The sequence below is a fragment of the Lissotriton helveticus genome, chromosome 10, assembly GCF_964261635.1.
Source record: "Lissotriton helveticus chromosome 10, aLisHel1.1, whole genome shotgun sequence".
In the NCBI taxonomy this organism is placed as follows: Eukaryota; Metazoa; Chordata; class Amphibia; order Caudata; family Salamandridae; genus Lissotriton; species Lissotriton helveticus.
In genome coordinates, this window is record NC_136071.1 from 594,999,154 (window position 1) to 595,019,909 (window position 20,756).

The 20,756-nt window shown below is 46.0% G+C and overlaps 1 protein-coding gene across 1 annotated transcript in view; it reads left to right on the forward strand.

Moving 5' to 3' along the window:
- Window positions 1-1,896: 1,896 nt before the first annotated feature.
- LOC144785419 (deoxyribonuclease-1-like) overlaps window positions 1,897-20,756 on the forward strand; it is an 82,686-nt gene continuing 63,826 nt past the window's right edge. The window contains exons 1-2 of the mRNA XM_078664338.1: window positions 1,897-2,010; window positions 12,882-13,032. Coding sequence (XP_078520464.1) covers window positions 12,892-13,032 — 141 coding nt within the window. The 5' untranslated portion in view covers window positions 1,897-2,010; window positions 12,882-12,891. The remainder of the gene's footprint in view (window positions 2,011-12,881; window positions 13,033-20,756) is intronic.

Genomic DNA, 20,756 nt, shown 5'->3' on the forward strand with positions numbered 1-20,756 from the left:
ATGCCATTCGACTCCACTCATTGTAGTCTAACCCACTCCACTCCACAACACTTTAATCTGCTCATCTCTACTCCATGCCCCTCTACTCTATGCCACTCCAAGCCACTCTACTCCATCCTATGTCAATCCACACCACTCTACGTCATGCCATTCCGCTCCACTCCATTGTAGTCTAACCCACTCCAATCTAAAACACTCTAATCTGCTCATATCTACTCTATGCCAATCCACTCTATGCCACTGCACTCTACACCACTCTACTCCACGTAGTCCACTCTACTCTACTATACGCAACATTACTCTACTCTATGCAATTCCACTCTATACCATTTCTCTGTATGCCACTCTAAGCAACTGTACTCCATGCCAATCCACCCCATTCCTCTACGTTAATTCACTCCACCCTGCTTTACAACAATGGCAAGAAAACATAGACAAAGCCAACAGCTCTCGCATAGGCGAATCCTCTGTTTTTGCCAACTGCTTGTTACTGTTGATTTCGCTGATATTATACTACCACAAACATTGCCTGCAGCAAACACAAATAAATGCAGTCTCCCATTCCTTGTAACATCCCTTCATAGCAAGTCGTCTTTACAAGATCAAATCTGGCCGGATTTGCAAATGTGGGCCACTTTTATTGCCATCTGTTTCGCTATCGGGCCACTTTTATATTGGGGCCCAGGAGCATTTTTTATGCCAGTCCGACCCTGATTTTTAGCAAACCACACTTATTCTGATATGACATGGCCTGCCTGTTGTTTGTGGAGGCGGAAACCTACTTGATTGTAGTGAGGGAGGCAGAATAAACTTTCTAGTAGTATGAGAAAACAAGTATATGAGAGAGGGTGGATATTAACACTTTCTGGGAAGGGTTATTTCCGCCTGCATAAAAGACTAAGATAATGAGAGCCTGTGGAGATAAGATAAGGTTATTTAGTCAGGTAAGTTAAATATTATAGAACGAAAGAGAAGGTTTCCAGGAAGGTTGCACTGGACAAAGGGTTGGGCAGGACGGAAGAAAAAAATTGTATGTCAGAATATAGTACAGAAAAATACTGCCTGGCATAAATATTGTGTCTTACAGTATCGTTTACAAAACTGTCATCCCAGTGGGTGTACATTTGCTACAATTAACTCCAGTGGGTTGATACTTTCGTAAACAATATTTGGTATACAATATTCAAGTTAGATGATATTCTTACAACGCTTTTTTGTGGGAAACATCCTTTACAACGCAACTTTTATCACGCAGTGCCTTTACGACGCAACTTTTACAACGCAAACCATTACAACGCATTGCGCTGGGGGGCGCTCTAGGATAGGGAATAGGTTTCATTTACTATCCAACACCTTCCCTACTATCCACGGGGACTGGAGTTGGAATAGTAAATTAAACTATTCACTATCCAGCGCCCCAAAGCACTATGCGTTGTGAAGGCACGCGTTGTAAAAACAGCGTTGTAAAGGCATGCGATGTAAAAGCATGCGTTGTAATGTCATACATCCCTTTTTTGTGCCACACCTTGTGCCTAATCCAGTACTAAATAGTAGTTACAATACAATACCTTATTCTCATTGGCAATAAAGGCGTGCGATGGTGTGAAGAATGGACAGATTGACCACCAACTCAAAAGTAGGGTGAACAACAATCATGAGTTGGAAGCTAAAATACACAGATATAACAGACAGGTGAAGTTAAATAACTGTCAAATATCGTTTTCAGGGTTATTATAAAAGCTGCCTCTGCCTCAGTAAGGTAAGCCTTTTACAATAGGCTGCATGCCTTTGAGGTCACCCTGCCTCCTAAGGAGGCCTCTGGAGAGAGGAGCAGTTGCCGCGTCCTCGATCTGGGGCTTTTAGGAGTGGGCGGATGGCACTGTTACGGCTTATGCCAGATGTCTGATGGGCAAAGGGCTGGTGCACTCTTCACCAGCAGCCTAAGCGAGAAGAAGCTTTCACCACCGCTGCTGACAGGTGATCCCACCCGCCCATTCCACCATTTCAGGGGTAAGAGAGATCCAATTCGGGCTGGCACAAAGAAAAAGGTGTAAGAGGCGGAAGGGGGTGTTAAAGGCACATTTTCAGTTTATTACAAGGATAAACTGTTATGCTTTTGTGTTTTATTGTATGTGGATATATATAGCTTTGGTTGTCTCAAAGAGGGAGGGGCGGGCAGAAAAATGTCCGATAAGGCAAGCTAATAAAGATAAGGCCACTGAGTTAGTGATGTTGAATATTACTGAACAAACAAGAATGCTGCAGTAAAGGCAGCACCGCCCTGAAGGATTGGCAGGCTGGTTTCGAAGAAAGCATTAGAAAAAAGTTACAATAGAACGGCCAATTCAGGTTGAAGACAGGTACGTGAGGTGACCAGATTGGTCCAAGTCCAACTCAGAAGCATGGTAGCTGAAGTTTGTCCTCTTAGCGAGGCATGAGGATCGAGTACCGTCTCCTCACGGAAGTGTGGGGCATTTACCCGCTGGGCTTCAGGTTTAAAGGACTTCTGCATAGGGTCTTTGGGCCAACTCTTTATTTGCCATGGAGTAGTGGCGTAGAAAGGAAGTCATGAACCCTACTGCTAGAAAAATAGACCCCCTGATCACTGGCATGGTATTAAAATATAGCAATCCTTAGTTTTTAGTGAGTCCAAAGGCAGTTTCCTTGCTAAAGGCTGGTTGAGGGGTGGTCGTGTCGCTGGTAGCGGTTGTGTCACTGACACTAGTGCATGTATCCGTTTAATCAGCGAGGGAGACATGCATGCCTTTAAAACTGCTAAAGGTCTATTATTGCCTCCTCACAAAGGTCTGGAGCCCCAAGAGCAACCCTTCTCTGAGACAGGTTGTGAGGTACCACTCTCTGGAGCGTCAAGAGCATCCCTTCTCTGAGACGGGTCATGAGGTACCTCTCTCTGGAGCCCCAAGAGCATCCCTTCTCTGAGACGGGTCGTGAGGTACCACTCTCTGGAGCCCCAAGAGCATCCGTTCTCTAAATCAGGTCATGACGTACCACTCTCTGGAGTCCCAAGAGCATCCCTTCTCTGAGGCAGGTCATGAGGTACCACTCTCTGGAGCCCCAAGAGCAACCCTTCTCTGAGACGGGTCATGTGGTACCACTCTCTGGAGGCCGAAGAGCATCCCTTCTCTAAATCAGGTCATGAGGTACCACTCTCTGGAGTCCCAAGAGCATCCCTTCTCTGAGACGGGTCATGAGGTACCACTCTCTGGAGCCCCAAGAGCAACCCTTCTCTGAGACGGGTCATGTGGTACCACTCTCTGGAGGCCGAAGAGCATCCCTTCTCTAAATCAGGTCATGAGGTACCACTCTCTGGAGTCCCAAGAGCATCCCTTCTCTGAGACGGGTTGTGAGGTACCACTCTCTGGAGCCCCAAGACCATCCCTTCTCTAAATCAGGTCATGAGGTACCACTCTCTGGAGCCCCAAGAGCATCCCTTCTCTGAGACGGGTACCACTCTCTGGAGCCCCTAGAGCATCCCTTCTCTGAGACAGGTCGTGAGGTACCACTCTCTGGGGTCCCAAGGGCATTCCTTCACTGAGACGGACGTGAGGTACCACTCTCTGGAGCCCCGAGAGCATCCCTTCTCTGAGACGGGTCGTGAGGTACCACTCTCTGGAGCCCCAAGTTGAGACGAGGTACCACTCTCTGGAGCCCAAAGAGCATCCCTTCTCTGAGACGGGTCGTGAGGTACCACTCTCTGGAGGCCCAAGAGCATCCCTTCACTGAGACAGGGCATGAGGTACCACTCTCTAGAGCCCCAAAAGCATCCCTTCTCTCAGACGGGTCGTGAGGTACCACTCTCTGGAGCCCCAAGAGCATCCCTTCTCTGAGACGGGTCGTGAGGTACCACTCTCTGGAGCCCCAAGAGCATCCCTTCTCTGAGACTGGTTGTGAGGTACCACTCTTTGGAGCCCCAAGAGCATTCCTTCTCTGAGACGGGTAGTGAGGTACCACTCTCTGGAGCCCCAAGAGCATTCCTTCTCTGAGACGGGTCATGTGGTACCACTATCTGGAGGCCAAAGAGCATCCCTTCTCTGAGACGGGTTGTGAGGTACCACTCTCTGGAGCCCCAAGAGCATCCCTTCTCTAAATCAGGTCATGAGGTACCACTCTCTGGAGTCCCAAGAGCATCCCTTCTCTGAGGCAGGTCATGAGGTACCACTCTCTGGAGCCCCAAGAGCATCCCTTCTCTGAGACGGGTACCACTCTCTGGAGCCCCTAGAGCATCCCTTCTCTGAGACAGGTCGTGAGGTACCACTCTTTGGAGCACCAAGAGCATCCATTCACTGAGACAGGTCGTGAGGTACCACTCTCTGGGGTCCCAAGGGCATTCCTTCACTGAGACGGACGTGAGGTACCACTCTCTGGAGCCCCGAGAGCATCCCTTCTCTGAGACGGGTCGTGAGGTACCACTCTCTGGAGCTCCAAGCTGAGATGAGGTACCACTCTCTGGAACCCAAAGAGCATCCCTTCTCTGAGACGGGTCGTGAGGTACCACTCTCTGGAGCCCCAAGAGCATCCCTTCTCTGAGACTGGTCGTGAGGTACCACTCTTTGGAGCCCCAAGAGCATCCCTTCTCTGAGACGGGTCGTGATGTACCACTCTCTGGAGCCCCAAGAGCATCCCTTCTCTGAGACGGGTCGTGAGGTACCACTCTCTGGAGCCCCAAGAGCATCCCTTCTCTGAGACTGGTCGTGATGTACCACTCTTTGGAGCCCCAAGAGCATCCCTTCTCTGAGACGGGTCGTGATGTACCACTCTCTGGAGCCCCAAGAGCATCCCTTCTCTAAATCAGGTCGTGAGGTACCATTTTCTGGAGCCCCAAGAGCATCCCCTCTCTGAGACGGGTCGTCAGGTACCACTCGCTGGAGCCCCAAGAGCATCCCTTCTCTGAGATGAGGTACCACTCTCTGGAGCGCCAAGAGCAACCCTTCTCTGAGACGGGTCGTGATGTACCACTCTCTGGAGCCCCAAGAGCATCCCTTCTCTGAGATGAGGTACCACTCTCTGGAGCCCCAAGAGCATCACTTCTCTGAGATGAGGTACCACTCTCTGGAGCCCCAAGAGCATCCCTTCTCTGAGACGGGTCGTGAGGTACCACTCTCTGGAGGCCCAAGAGAATCCCTTCTCTGAATCAGGTCGTGAGGTACCACTCTCTTCGCTGACGGATTAGGTCCTAAAGTTGTGTCCTCGCTGGGTGTGAGGGCTTAATGATACCGAGGTGTGTGGTCTTGGTGCCACTGCCTCCATGAGACATGGTTTGTTCCTCATTGAGCCATGGTCCTTAAAGGTTCTTTCCAGAAGATGAGGCTTGATTGTGCTATATCTTGACTGACACAGGCGTGTTAAATCTTATCTCCAATGAAGTATAGGGTCTAAAGGCTATTTTCCCACTTCGAAATAGGGTCCTCGCCAGGTAATGGGGTCCAAACGCTCTTTCCTGTCTGAGGTACAGGAATAGGCCACGTTATAACGCATGCGTTTAGAACGCATGCGATTACAATGCGGTCATTATAACAACTGTGTATTTACATTGCACGACAATACAATGCATGTCATTACAACGACTTGCTGTAGGGGAGGCTCTGAATATTGGAATAGTATAATTTACTATTCCAACTCCAGTCTGCGCAACAGTAGGGAAGGTGCTGGATTTAAAATCCAACACTTTCTGCGCCCTATGGCAAGCTGTTGTAACGCCTTGCGTTGTAATGGTATGCAATGTAGCAAAGCAGTTGTTGTAATGGCATGCATTGTTTCGCATGCGGAGTAAACGATGTTTACCAAAGCAAGGCCCTAACTCATATGTTGGATACAATGACTGTCATCTCGCTGAGTCATGGCATTCTAAGGGCATCTCACTAAGGTGTTGGTTTTGAGAGCTTTCTCCTGACTGATATGTGGGACTGTATGATTATGACTTTGCAGAAGCATTTAGCTTTAAGTGTATCACTATGATAAATGGTCCCAAAGGCTCTAAACGCGCCGTGCATGAATTCTGTAGGACCCGTTCCATGCTGTCTGCGTTACAAATGTGCTCTGTACACTCTCCCTTAGGGAGGGAGTGGATCTGAAAGCATTAACCCCCTGAGCTACCTCGGACTTGCATGTTACACACAGAGTTCTGAAGTAGTTGAATTATCTCTAAACAATTTTTACTAGGATTGTAATCTCCCTCCACCTGCAGGTCACACATAGATCTCGGATTATGTAAAATGCTTTTTACAACTAGATGACAGTGGCAGGTGCACTAATTCACTGAGCTGCCCCCCTGAAACTAAGAAGTGCGACAGGACACTCACAGCCTGATTCATCAATCTCCCGTTTTGGGAGCCCCTAATAGCGATTCATAAGGAATCGCTATTAAGGACTTGCAAAACGGGATTCATGTAGGAATTGCTAAATAAATAGCGATTCCTACACATTCCTTATTTGCGATTAGCAAATTGCTAATCGCAAATAAGGAATAACTCCCCATTCATTTCTATGGGCCAAAAGGCCCATAGGAATGAATGGGGAGTATTCCTTATTTGCGATTAGCAATTAGCTAATCGCAAATAAGATAGCGATTTAAAGGGTGCCAGGGGTGTCCAAAGGACACCCTGTAGCACCCCTTAAATGCAAATTGAAACAGGTGTTGCGCACACACATGTCCAAAGGACATGTGTGTGTGCAACATGCAACTTAGAAAAATGCTTTTAAAAGCATTTTTCTAAGTTTTCGCTATTTACCACGAGGTTTGACCTCGCGGTAAATAGCGTGCCGAAATTGCGAATTCGCAATTTTTAAATGGATGATGAATTGCATTTAAGGAATCTCAAATAGAGATTCCTTAAATGTAATTCCTCGCAAAATAGCGAAATCGCTATTACCGATTTTTGCATTTGGGATGATGAATCCCAAATGCAAAAATAGCGCTCGCAAAGGGCCAGATTCTCAGAATCTGGCCCTTTGCGAGCCGATTTCGGCTTGATGAATCAGGCTGCAAGTCCCGATCACTTTCATTGTAATTTGCGACCCGAAGGACAGGGTTAAATTGGAGTTTTGCTAAATACTGAGGCTTCACTCTAGCGTGAGCAGACGTCCCAGATGCCCTGGGACAGTCCCAACAATTATCAGTAAATGTAAAACATGTCTTAGTTTTCGGAGAGTGACCTGGACACACGGCAGGCAACCTTTTTTCAAGTGTTTTAAAACCCATTAATTAACTGAAGAATTAAGAACTCAAGAATTAATTAGCATCGCCTAGCAGAGCCCGATTAAACACAGATGATAAATCAAAATTGCATTTCCTTCATGTTATTTACTATGTTTTCTATGTTAATGAGTACGTTCAGTTACGCCATTCATTGCCCCACGGTCGATTTAAACTTGCAGTTCTGTTTTCATGTTTGTGGAGTGTCCCTGTATTTGTTTTTCAAAATCTGATCACCCTATCTCGCTCAGAAGGGCATTGAAGTAGAGTCTGTCCATCAAAAGCCAGGTTCAGGCAGGACAGGAGAGGAGATGCTGGCTGTGAAGTGCAGCACGTGACCTGGGGAGAGTTCACGGCCTATGACGGCCTTAGAACCCTCCCGGATTCTGTTACTCGGAGGCTCCCACTGCGCCAGGCGGACTTTCAGATGCTGCGCCACTGACAGCCTGGCGCAGTGAGCACGGGACCCACGTCTGGGCATACCCTTCCCACATAGGGTGAACAGCAAAACAAACAAGATGATGGACGGAATGTTGCACAATGGCAAAACATTCACCCCCAGTCACAGATATGGGTTTAATCCATCGTTATTTTGCTCACCAAGCCACCCCAGTTCAGACAAGGCCATATGCAAATCAGTCTTGACCCTGTGCCTCATGGGAACAGTCCAGCCCGAACTGGCAAGCCATGTCTTCCCTGGACCGGAATCAAGCATCCTAGGACCGGTTTCTGGACTGTTCCCATGAGGCACATGGTCAAGACTGATTTGCATATGGCCATGTCTAAACTGGGGTGGTGTGGTGAGCAAAATAACGATAGATTAAATCCAGATCTGTGACTGGGGGTAATGTTTGCCCTTTACCTGTTGTGTATGTATGTGTATGTGCGTAAGGGCGCTCATACTGCTATTAATTGCCCTTTACTTGTGTGCGTATGTGTGTGTAAGGGAGCTCATACTGCTATTAATTGCCCTTTACTTGTGTGCGTATGTGTGGGCGTAAGGGCGCTCATACTGCTATTGCCTGTGGTTTACCTGTGCTGTATGTGATAGAAGCGGGTAGTGTGTATCTGTGAATCTGGCACTGGTGTTGTTCTTTCTGTACAGACCCTACTTTTGCTCTGTGTTTGCCTGTAGTTTGCCAGTTCTATATGCTGAAGCTGCTCTGTGAGCAAAGCAATTGCAGACTCTCCAGGTACATGTGCAAAGAGTGTTATCATTGTGCAGCACAGGATAGTGGTGGAAACATGACAATAGGCTTTTCCCATATACCAACAAAATTCATAGTTGCAAAGTAACCCATTGTTATGTGTGATACCTTCAGAAAATTGTATTTGTTTTTTACCTATCTGCCCTTTACTGCTGTGATTTTGTAGCAAGTAGTTACAATGTCAACAACACATTTTCAAGTACTAGAATGCAATGTCGTGTCTGTTAAAAGGTTGGGACTGATGTAAAGTAAATTATTTGCCATGGGGACACTTGGCAGCTATCAATTTCCACACAACACCGGCATTACCTCAATGTAGTTAGGCAAATAGTGCAGAAAAGCAGTGGTACGCGTGTTTATACCATTAAGTTTCAGGTGCCTCAGAATGCAAGGCTATAAATGAAATTGGTGTCATTCAAAAATGTAATGGTTTCACAAGGTACTATGCTGTTGGAAGAGTTGACCACACCTACAGTATCATAATGTTTATTAAGGATTAGGTGAATGATGCCCAACTGTGTCTGGGAATGTGTTTATTAAAACAGAAGAATATAGCACTGTTACTTTTTAAATCTTGCGATAGTCCTGTAAACCAGACAGAGTCCTGACAGACTGAGAGTGAGAGGTAATGATATGTGAGAGAAGGTAATGAGATGTGAGTGTGAGAGTGCAATACAAAGACTTTCTATGCCTAAAATAATCTAACATAAGTCAACTGGATACACTGTCAATGGGACGACTATATATACCCTGCATTACTTCTCCTTTGAATTAAATATGAGCTCCATAACAATCACTGAAAAATGTATATGTTTTGTCAACACGAGAAAGCAATTGTTGCCGATTTTGGGTGTTAGGCAGCTGAATAGACACTGAGAAAGCACCATTAAAACCAACCTGGCAGACAATAACTTAAAATAAAGGTTATCATTATACACCCATGGTTGGAACACTTGTAATACCAAATTTACAACCCCTAAAGTAGAGTTTCTGGGTTTATGAGGATTTGCATATCTAATCCCCTTCATCAATCTGCAAACCAAAGGATGTTCTCCAACCAGTTTGCCATCACTTTTCTGATATCCTTTTGACATTGTTGACCTGTACCCATTAATAATCCAATGGGATTTCCGCCCAGTTGCTGAAGAGGTTAAGAAATGTAAAACTTCTGTGACATCTGATGAAACGGGATCCATACCCTTTTCCATACATCAGCCATTCCAAACTTTCCAGGCCGACGTATATGCCCTAATTGTGCCCTGCCCCCAAGAGGCTCTGATATATCCTGAAGCAAACTACAAAAGTCCTGCATACCTTCAAGCAATTAGAAACGTTTGATACTACCATTGTCAGGCTGCCCTCCAAAGCAAGCGTGTGATAATGGCCTTGAGAGCCCCTCAACAATTGTGGGAAGACTAGCAGATGAATTGGGCAATCTGCCATGAGCTCCAAGAAGGAAGGATAATTAGCCTGTGCACTTCACAGTCGTTCTATCAATACCACACTCACTGACTGCAGGTGCATTTGTGTCATATATTTGGAGATCATGATGAAAAGAAGAAAAGCATAGTGATTTCTAGGGTTGGGCGGAGTTTGTGGAATTCGAAAAACTCCGTAACGTGACCAAAAAACTCAGCCGCTCTACGCGGAGTTCTGCAAGCAGCGGAGTGCGTTTGGTCATGCCATTCGTATTGATTTTCAGTGCTGGGTGTTTGTCCCACACTGTAAAATCAGTGCAAACGGCACCATGTGCAGCGCAAAAGGGTACTGCTTCTTTTCTTGCCGCTCAAGTAGAATCTCTAACCGAGTGGCAGCTTTCTCAACGCGAACAGAAAATTTCTCAACTCGAGCAGTTGTGGCCATCCGCGACCACTCGCAATGAGAAATCTGACCATCCACCGCAAGAAGTCTCTCTGGGAGGTTAATATTCATCGCTTGTGGTGTCTTACTTGACGTTGGCAAGCTTGAGCGGGGGAAAAACTCTGCAGTAGAGTTTTTCAAAACTTCGCCTGCTCTGTGGAATGCAGAAAACTCCACAAACTCAGCAAACGGAGCGGAGTTCACTGCCCAGGCTTAGTGATTTCCATTGGACCAATCCTGAATAAAAGTGTCCATAGCTAAACCTTCTGGTTCTGGTATCCAGCTGAAATATCTTTCTAAATGAGCTGTTAGTCGGGATACAAACAGATGTATGCGAATGGATCCCTAACCATGATCAGTGTCTTAAAAACTTGACAATCCAGACGCTACTCACCTACATTGTAGAGGTTCCTTGAGTACCAGTCTGCCACATAATTGCATTGTCCAAGAAGATAGTCAGCCTCCAGTGATATCCCTTGATAGAGACAAAACTCCCACAATGCCCATGCCAATTCTGCTAAGGGTTTCAAAGTTGTTCCCTCCAATCTGCCTATGTACCTGACTCCTGTCAGAGTGTCCATGTGTAGAAGGTGTGAACATCTGACTTTGTCTTTTATCAGGCTCTGAACAGCAAAGGAGTCTGCAAGAACATCTGGTGCCCCATCCACAGAAACATGCATCTGATTCTAATAGTAAACCTGGGAAAGTTCATACCTCTACATGGCATAAGCACCAGTTCATTTCCTTATTTGCCTCTATGTCTCCTGCCACTGGGAGTTCTGTTTCTGGACTTTACAACTCATTTACAAAAGGTGATGGAAACCATTCAGTAGAATTCAGGTGTTGCAACAACCCCGGCTCAAACATGAAGTTACCTTTTTCATCAAAAGTACTCTCTGCGCTTTAGCAGCTGCTTTTAATTTTTTAAGATACGTGGCGTATCATTATCAGCATTATATGGTTTATTGTTCTTCATTTATCTATCACATTACCATTTATATACCAGGTACCTCACTATGATGTCGGTCACACTGCAACGACGGCCTGTCAGTTACAGTCTGACCGACATCTAGTGCTGCGGTCCGACCTCTGCATTAAGATGCGCAGCAGTCGGAGGCAGCATGCGAAGGGACCGACTGACGATTCTGACGGGCTCAAAGAGCTCGTCTGACCATTGGTGGGAAAGTAATTCCCTACAATGGGGCAGTGTCTGCTCAGGCACCACAGGGATTACAATGTCCCTTTTAGGAAGCCTTTCAATTGCGGCCCAACCACTGCCGGAACTGACTTTGGGGGCTCCTAGCAAGGCCCCTGTCCCACCGTGGCCTCCGCTATGAGGCCTGGGGAGCAGCTGTGGTGTCCCCCCCAAACATCATATCCCGTGTGCCAGGCACCATATTGTACCTGGCACATGGTGCGTGGATGTTGGCAAACATACATTTTTCCAATGCGGGTTGTGCTGTGGCCCTTTTTCAACCTCAGCAAAAGACACAATGGGAAAATGGATGTTTCCGACAGCCTCATGGGCAGTCACATCCTAATTAGTCGGGTGAAGCCACAGACTATTAGTCGGTCTGTTTTCATTCCGACATGATGCCTGTCGGACGCTCGTCCGACCGGCATCGTGATCAGGGCCCAGGTGTTAAACCCTTAACTTTCAAGTGAGTCTAAGATCGTACCCATTTGGTTTCAAGGGACTACTTTCTATTCTAACAGAAAGTAAAGCACAAGCTTTGCTGGCACAAAAGCAGGTTTCACAAAGTAACTGTTTACCATTTGAAACTGACCAGGCTTGAGAACAGCCACACCTACTTCCCCAGTAATAAATAAATTCTTGAATCCATGTTGAAAGGCACAGAATAATCAATGTGTCAACGATAACACGCCCAGCAGCAGAGGATTAAAATAAAGTAAATTACTCCACATTTAGCTACACGCAAACAGCAATTATTCAGGGCAGATCAACACCACTTCACAACACTCCTACCAGAATATAGCTGCAAACAGGCCACCAGCACATTGTAACTATAATAACCAAACTAGTCACCCAAAATGCCCTAGAAAATAGTACATGGATGTACCATGTACTCAACTCAAGCAGCAAGGAAAAAAGAGGACATCCTCAATCAATCAGGTTTCTTATCAAGCGTGACTATTAACCTGTGAGGGTCTCAGTGTTGTGAGGGGGGGGGGGGTTCTGTCGTTCAGTCGAAGAGCCAGGTTTTTAAGCCCTTCCTGAATTGCGGCAGCAATGGTGATTGCCTGAGGTGCAGAGGCAGGGAGTTCCAGGTCTTCTCAGCAAGGTAGGAGAAGGAAGGCTGAATGGCCTGCCTCATTATAGATTGTTTATGCACATTCTCTCTGCCCAGAGAAGCAGTATTACGGGAAATAAAGTGCACTTAAAAGGTGCTAGTCAATTGACAATGGGAAAGGGACTGCATAATATGAGCCTCTTGTCTTGTAATACATTTTGGGCAGCCAAGCCACTAACAAAATGCACAACTTTCCACATCTGCAAATTCAATTTTCTGAAGTTCCACAGTCACCTTAAAGTGTATTTTTACTGGCTTTTTCTCATTGTTTCCTTTTACTTCCTACAGGCCCAGCATCATGTCTCTGGCTATTCTGTATCTTCTGTCCGGGGTCTCCCTACTCAACGTGGGCTCCGCTTTCAAAATTGGAGCTTTTAACATCCAAATATTCGGAGACACAAAGATGAATAAAGACAGCTGCAGTGATGTCATAGTGCAAGTAAGTACAACCTCTGGTATTCCTACCACGATGCAGCTAATAGCATTTGTAGACCACGCCTACTTGAAAACCGCAAGTGAAAACATTCATGAAATTCCACAATTGCACTAACAGTATTTTTGACAAACAGTCATGCACCACTTTTCACATCTCTGATAGTCATTAATAACAGATATCACTGGTACCCAGTGCCTAATGTATGAGAAATGTTGCATCACTGCGCCAAAGCAGTGATGTGACACCTCTCTGTGCGCGTTCCTTGCGACACCATTGATGTGCCGTATTTACAGTACGGCGCATCATGTCGTAAGGAGTTATAGATACGTCAGTATTACTGACTTATCTGTATGTGCAAAAGGAGCGCATTGCTGGGGTGTATCTGAAAACAGACGCAACTCCAGCAAACTGTCCTTTCACATGGGGCAAGCCCCATGTGAAATCGCCTGCGTCAGTCTTACGCCTACCATGAGGCAGGTGTAAGGTTTTGACGCAATGGTGTCCTAGAAGTGGCGCTCTGAAATCTTATAGCTTTCAATGCACCACTTCTACAAGGCTTTTATGCGGCGGAACGCCAACACTGCATACATTATACCTGACGCAGGTATAATGTAGCGCATGGGTTTACAAAGTGATGCATCTGCCTAGATGCGTCACTTACTTAAATATGGTGTAAAGAGGCACATTATTTACGCTGCTCCAGCATCACAGAAAGTGATGCAACGGTGGTGTAATTGTGACGCAGGGCTTCATAAATAAGCCCCTCAATTTTATGATCTTAGAAAGCTGAAACGCGAAGTCAGCTTTGCAGGATTCATACTCGGAACGATCAGATGACAAAAATTAAACAGCAGAGAACGTTCAGTGCGAAAAGCCATCCTCCAAACCGTCTACCAAAAACAACTACTGCAAAGGACATCCATTAGGACTAGAAAGGCTTTAACCATATGTACACTAACAAGATGGACTTTCTTCCACAATCTTTGTAAAGTTTCTCCCTCTGTTCTCTCATTTAAGCTTTCTCTAAAAATGTTTGCAATGACTTTAATGCTGGCCAACTTTTGATCTGTCCGGCCATACAGAATAGGTTTTGTGGCCTAACTTTTTTTCTCCTTTGTTCTTTGTATAGCTTTGTTATACTGCTTGGCTCAGCAGTCAAATAGAAAAAAAATTAAATTAAATAAAGACTGTTAATTTTATTGGTTGATGCATAGTACTGAGCCTCATTTAGAAAAAATATAGGGGTTAAAGAGATCATACAATTTGGTGAAGGGGAAGCTGTGATTAAAAAGAGGTCTCCAGGTAGCAGTCTTGTCAATCATGCCACTAGGCCACAACGGCTTTTCATCTGGAAGCACTGATTTGCTGCTACTAATGTAAGATGGATTCTGCGTAGTGTGGAGCATGAAAAGCCTAGTTGTGTTCCTTGATAAAGAGAGGGTTCTTTCTAATAAATCTAACTGAAAATAAAACTGTGAAATTCACATCATATAGAAGTATCATTTATTTACATTATTCTTTATCATTATCCATTATTTGGGGGGAGCTTCAGTACCTGTATAACAGGATCGCATAGACACTTTTTAAAGTGTGCATGGTGATAAATATCCACAGCTCGTTTGTACCCACATTTTTAAATTCAACTTACATGCAGTTCATTACATTGTCACTGCATGCATGTGTGCATGCTTTGGAGGACATTTGTGCATTTTGGTGTTAGAGCAGTGGCGTAGTCTGCCGGGGTCATTGGACCTTGTAGGAGCATTGAAACGAGCCTCCCCAACCCAGTCGGTACTAAAATACTGCTATAAATGAGATGCAGTGAGCACATGGACCCCAGTTCCTCAATCTAATTATATTTCCTTCTCGCCTCCCTATCGCCACCCCACCCCACTCTCCTCACATCTCCTTCATCCATTTAATGCTTTTCTCTCTATCTCCTTCCTTGGTCTTTCTCTTCCCCTCCTTATGACTCTTACTCATCCTCGTCTCCTTCCTCGCTATTCTCCTTACTTTCTGGTTCCTTTCCTCCTTGCCCACTTTTGTCATCCTTACCTCTTTTCTCTGCTCATGGCATCCACTATGTCAGAACGGGTAGTCTCCGGAGTATCATCCGCTGGTGGGTGCATGGCCGACAGGGCCCATTCCCACCTTTGGGCTCCGGTGCATTCCACCGGTTGCACCAATGGTAGCAACGCCCCTGTGTTAGAACATGTGCCTGAATGCCCACAAATGGTATTTCACAGCAGAAATTACTCCCTAATGTTGATGTCTTTGGATCTGTACCAATTTGAACTAAGCCCACACAGAATTCTTATTGTTTTATTTATCGCTAGATTTTTCTATAGCGCGAACATGGCCCAACAGCATTGATCACTTTACAGTAAAGGCTTAATTTAGAGTGTGGCTTTCTTGCACCATATACACTCTAAATAGGACAATGGCATATCCACCAGTTATGGCAGATGTCCCACATCCATAACAATCTAAATCAGGGTCCATGTTACCAGTGTACACCACAAAATACTAGTGCATATACAGAAGGGAGCATTACATATACATTTATATTTATAAATGTACAATACAAAGTGATAGACCTGTCATCCTTGGGTGGTCTTCCCCCAAATGTTTTGCCTACTTACTTCCTCTTTTTGCTAAATCTTTATGTTGACCTTAGGACACTGAGTACTCTACCAGTACAAACGTGCATGTGCTTCTCCCATAAGCATGGGAACATTGGTGCTTACACAACTGGCATATTTAATTTACTTGTAAGTCCCTTGTAAAATGGTATACCATATACCTAGAATCTGTAGATTAAATGCTACTAGTGGGCCTGCAGCACTAAATGTGTCACCCACACAAGTAGCCCTTTCAACATGTCTCAGGTCTGCCACTGCAGAGCGTGGGTGTGCAGTTTTACTGCCACTTCGACTTGGCATTTAAAACTCTTTGCCAAACGTTAAACTCCATTTTATTGCACAAAAGTCTCCCTTAAGGTAGACCCTAGGTAGTCCATAGGGCAGGGTGATGTGTAATTAATAGGCAGTACATGTACTTTGAAGTTTTGCATGTAGTAGTGAAAAACAACAAAAGTACTTTTTCACTACTGTAAGGCCTACTCTTCTTATAGGTTAAGATTGGGAATTCCTTAATACCCTTTTAGACTGTAATTCCCGATTAGAAAGGAGAGCTGTGTCTCATTTTATATTTTTGGAATAGCAATGATAAACCCTCTTCACTGGTAAGTTGTATTTAGAATTACTATTTTAGAACTGCCACTTTTAGAAAGTGGACATTTCTCTGCTCTTACAGCTATGTGTGCCTGCAGCCTGTCTCCAATACATGTCTGGGGTGAGTGACAGCTACACATTGTCCATTTCCTCTCCACAGCAACAAACACAAAAAGAATAGGTGTGTCTGAGTACTCATGTGCATTCTGATGGCTCGTCCTGGGTAGGAAGGGATGGAGGGAGGAGCTGACACTTTGACCTGAAAAGGCAGTGCCCTGTCCCCACACAAAAGGCGGATTACCCCAACAAATAGTCTGTGGCCAGGGCTGGGAAGAAAGGATTTGTGTGCACTTCAAGGACCCTTCTTTGAAGTCACCCCCCCCCCCACTTCAAAGGAAAACTGGGTATAAGTACTTGGTCTCTGACCCCACCAAATCAGACACTTTTGGACCTGGAAAGAACTTCTGTCAGAAGAACTGCTGTGCTGCTACAAGAACTGTCACCCTGCTGGACTGCTGATCTGGTATACCTTATTTTCTGCTGTGCTGCCATGCTGCCTGTTGCTCCCAATCCTGCTGAGGGACAGGCTGGACTCTTCCGTGCAACCAAAGTGATCTCTAAGAGCTTGTTGTTTTGTCTCCTGCTGTATGAGACTCAGGGTTATCAAAGATACTTGCATAAGAGAAATCGACGCATCTCCAGTCTGCGTGTAGCAGAACGGGTGCCTCCACCCTGTCGCAGGAGTAGAACTGGTGCATCACTCTCTGAACCAATGCATCGCCTTGAGAGCCTGACATATCGGAACCACCCATCGCCGATGCAGCAGTGTGGAGAAATCAAAGAAATCCCTTTGACTGCATGAAGAAACCCGTGCATCGCTTTAGGAACCAACGGATCTCAGCTCGGCGCTTTGTCTTTGGAACCAACGCATCACCACCACTGCGGGATCACCATTGACGCATCGCTTGACTGCACCTGGCATCTCGCTGTTGCGACCAGAATAAAGGTACCTTGACTAGGATTGTGGTTCCTGCTTGGACAGGGTGCATACCTCTTCCTACCAAAAACCCAATTTCTAACACAAAGCAACAGGCAAGACACTTAAAATGGAAAAGCATGCAAGTGAGGTATAGGAGCAGATCCTTTTAAAAGTAAGTGGTAAAAGATGTAAGTTACACCATGGTGCGATTATAAGCAGACAGTGCTAGATGCAATAATACAGATGCAAAGTTATCATGTGTAAGAAGTGCTTGACCGAAATAAGGGTATTGGTCGTAAGGGCCATTTAGAATTGGGGTGCCCTAGCTAGTGCCAGTGTTTGGGCAGAATATTTTTGGGAAAATGTCGTGCGGACAAAAATATTGTGTTAAGAATATCGAGGACAAAAATATTATGGAGGCAAGTTTCTATGAGTAAGCACATTTTTCTATACTTAACTCCACATTTACGTACTTTGACAATATATACATATTCAAGGTATGTAGACGCGGGGTTAAGAATAGTAAATCTATACTTACCTATTTGTACTTACCTTCGTGATATTTTGGTTCTCGATATTTTTGACATGATATTCTGTCCACTCTAAGGGACCCATTAGGATGGTGGGCAGACTTTAGTCCGCCCACCATCCTCGCGGTGCTGGGACCGGCCGCCAGACGTGTCACGGTCCGCACCGCTAATTAGGATGCGACCGCCACCCTGGTGGTCACATTCCGCATATTTCACCATGGGTACCCCCAAAGTGCACCCCCCACACCTCCTGGGGGCCCGCAATATCCCCCCAAAGCACATCCCCGCCAGCCTTGTGATGCCACCATGGAAATGCCTTTGAGGACATGCATCCTAATATGGATGGGCACCGCAACCATATTGTGCCCAAGCTGCACCCGGCCGGCAATCGGAACGATTGCCTACCGGCAGAAAAGCAGCTGATGCACTTTGCGTCCGCCGAGACACCCCCGCCATAATAATATGGGGGGGTTAATCAGGTATAGATTGCGGGCGGATCGCCACCGCCAGCCGGGCGGTGGCGATCCACCCACCATCATAATCACCCCTTAAATTTGTAGGATCAATATTCTATCAGACAAACGATAGAGCCACTGAAATTATGTGGTGAAGAAGAATACCATTATGCAGCTAGATTGACAACATGTTGTGGCTAATGCACAACATTCTGTGTCAGAATTATTTTACCATTTTATAGTTCAAATCTGTTTTAATGTTTTCAATAATGCAGTGCAACAGCAGGCAAGGTGCTTTGACAAAGGTAAATCCACCCTATTAGTACTGCACAACAAACAGCCACTTCCCATCCCCCCACCTCCCTCCGCCCGTGTACTCACTCCATGATAATATACCCAAGGTGCTCAAGTGTCTCCCCTCCCTCATGCCCCTCTAGTCCATTCTCTCCGTCCTCATATCAGTGCCCAGTATCTTTAAGCGTAGCTGGTGGAGGTACTGAGGTGCCGTCAATTCATTAAATTCAGCAGAGAGAACCAATATATAAGGTTGCCACAACTCTCTGTAAGAGTCCAGCTGATCAGAGAGTGTAAGAGTCAGACGTTCCATACCAAGAATACGCCATAGCCTACGGAGCCATGCAGTATGTGTCAAGGGTTTCTCTGTGTTCCAGTGGGCAAGAATGGTTTGGAGGGACGCTTCCAGTGCCAGACATATATGGCACCCCTAGCGTGATTTAAGTGGGAACCTCAGTGAATTGGGTAGTCCTAAAATAACATACGCTGGGAAAAAGGGCAACTGTGCATCAAAATATACATCAATATCAGTTAAAAGTGCATCCCAATAGCGTGCGAGTTTGGCTCAGGACCAGAGGTGGTGAAACATAGTTCCTGGAGCCCCACAGCCTCTCCAGCAATACGCACTACGATTCGGATTGCCCTTGAGAAGTCAAACCAAAGTGAAGTACCAGCAGGTAGCAAGTTTAGTGGCAGTTTCTATGCTTGTGGTGTTGCATGCAGTATGTCGTGCCCTGTAGTAAATCTCCTTCCATTCCTTATGGGACAGCCTCCATCTCAGCTCAAGTTTCCATATCTTTTGCCCCAGGGTTTTAGCTGCAGGGAAGGCTTGCAGCAGCAAGGCATATAGTTCAGTGATGAGACGTCGGTCACTATCATTGAACAAGAGCCATTTTTCAACGGGTGTGAGTGGATGGTGCGCCCCTTTCTGAATATCTGGGTGAGTAACCCAATGACAAACCTCCAAGTAGAGCAGGCTCTCTGATTCAAGTAGCCCACAATCAGTTTTAAGCTTCTCAAAAGGGATGGGACCCATAGCATCAAACAGGTGCCAGATGGAGCGGTAGCCTGCTTCCTGCCAAGTTGCAAAAGCGGCAAGAAGTAGACATGGGTTATACCCTGTGTTGCCCAAAATAGGGGTCCAGGCGGGAGGAAATTAGGTCAGTGCTGTCTGAGAGGCAACATGGTCCCACACCTCTAGAGTAGCTCTGGTAATGGTTGACAAATATAGTCCACAGACTCTCTGTTGTCGCCGTAAGAAAGGGATCTTCAGAGATGTTTGTCCACTATTGCTCTGTCCAGTGCTTTTCAGACTCCTTATGAGTCCATGCCACTAGGAAGTGACGCTGTGTCACCTGGTAATAACATAAGAGGTTTGGGACCCCCAAATCCCACTTGCAAGACGGGCAGTAGATCTGATCAACTGGGGATCTTACCCCGGTCCATGCCAAGTGGCTGAATTCCCCATGCATAGCTTGGAGCATGCCCCCTCCCAAGGGTTCTAGGGGAAGCACCTGGAACAAAAATAGAGCCTTCGGGAGGAGAGTCATCTTCAGTGCTGCTACCCTTTCAAGCCATAAGAGACGATCATGCTTCCATTGAGCAAGATCCGCCCTTATTTGGTGAAGCAATGCTAGGTTATTGATGTTCGCTGTCTCCCTCACCGTTGGAGCAATCTGCACCACGGCCGGACAGGGAACCTAAAGCAGCCCTGAAAATTTGGCAGGCCAGGGGAAAGGGGGAGGGATGTGCCAGTGTGTACTGTTGCTTTTGTTACTGATGGCTCATGTTGCAGTGCTGCTGCAAAACTGGCCCCCAGTGACAAAACCAGCCCCAGCTGCTGAAAGACCAGCCCCCAACCCTCCAGCCTCCGGTGAACATGTCTAATGCCCACTACAGCCAGTCCAGCCCTGATTTGTACACCAAGATATGGCACCAAAGATGGCATCCACTGAAATGGGGATTAGGCTGCCAAATGTGTATATACGAGAGGTGTAACCAAAATGTTACGAGCCTGCGACTTTTGAAAATTGACACGAAAGCCCGCAACATCCACAAATCTCCACGACAAAGGCTGGAAGGGACTGCAGCGGGCCTTCAAGCACGACTGTCACATTATCGACGGAGAGGCTGATGATGTGTTCCCTCTCCCCACAATGCACCCCAGTGATGCGTTGATTATCCCTCACATGTTGTGCCATCGGCTCCATATAAAGTGCAAAAAGTAGGGGAACAG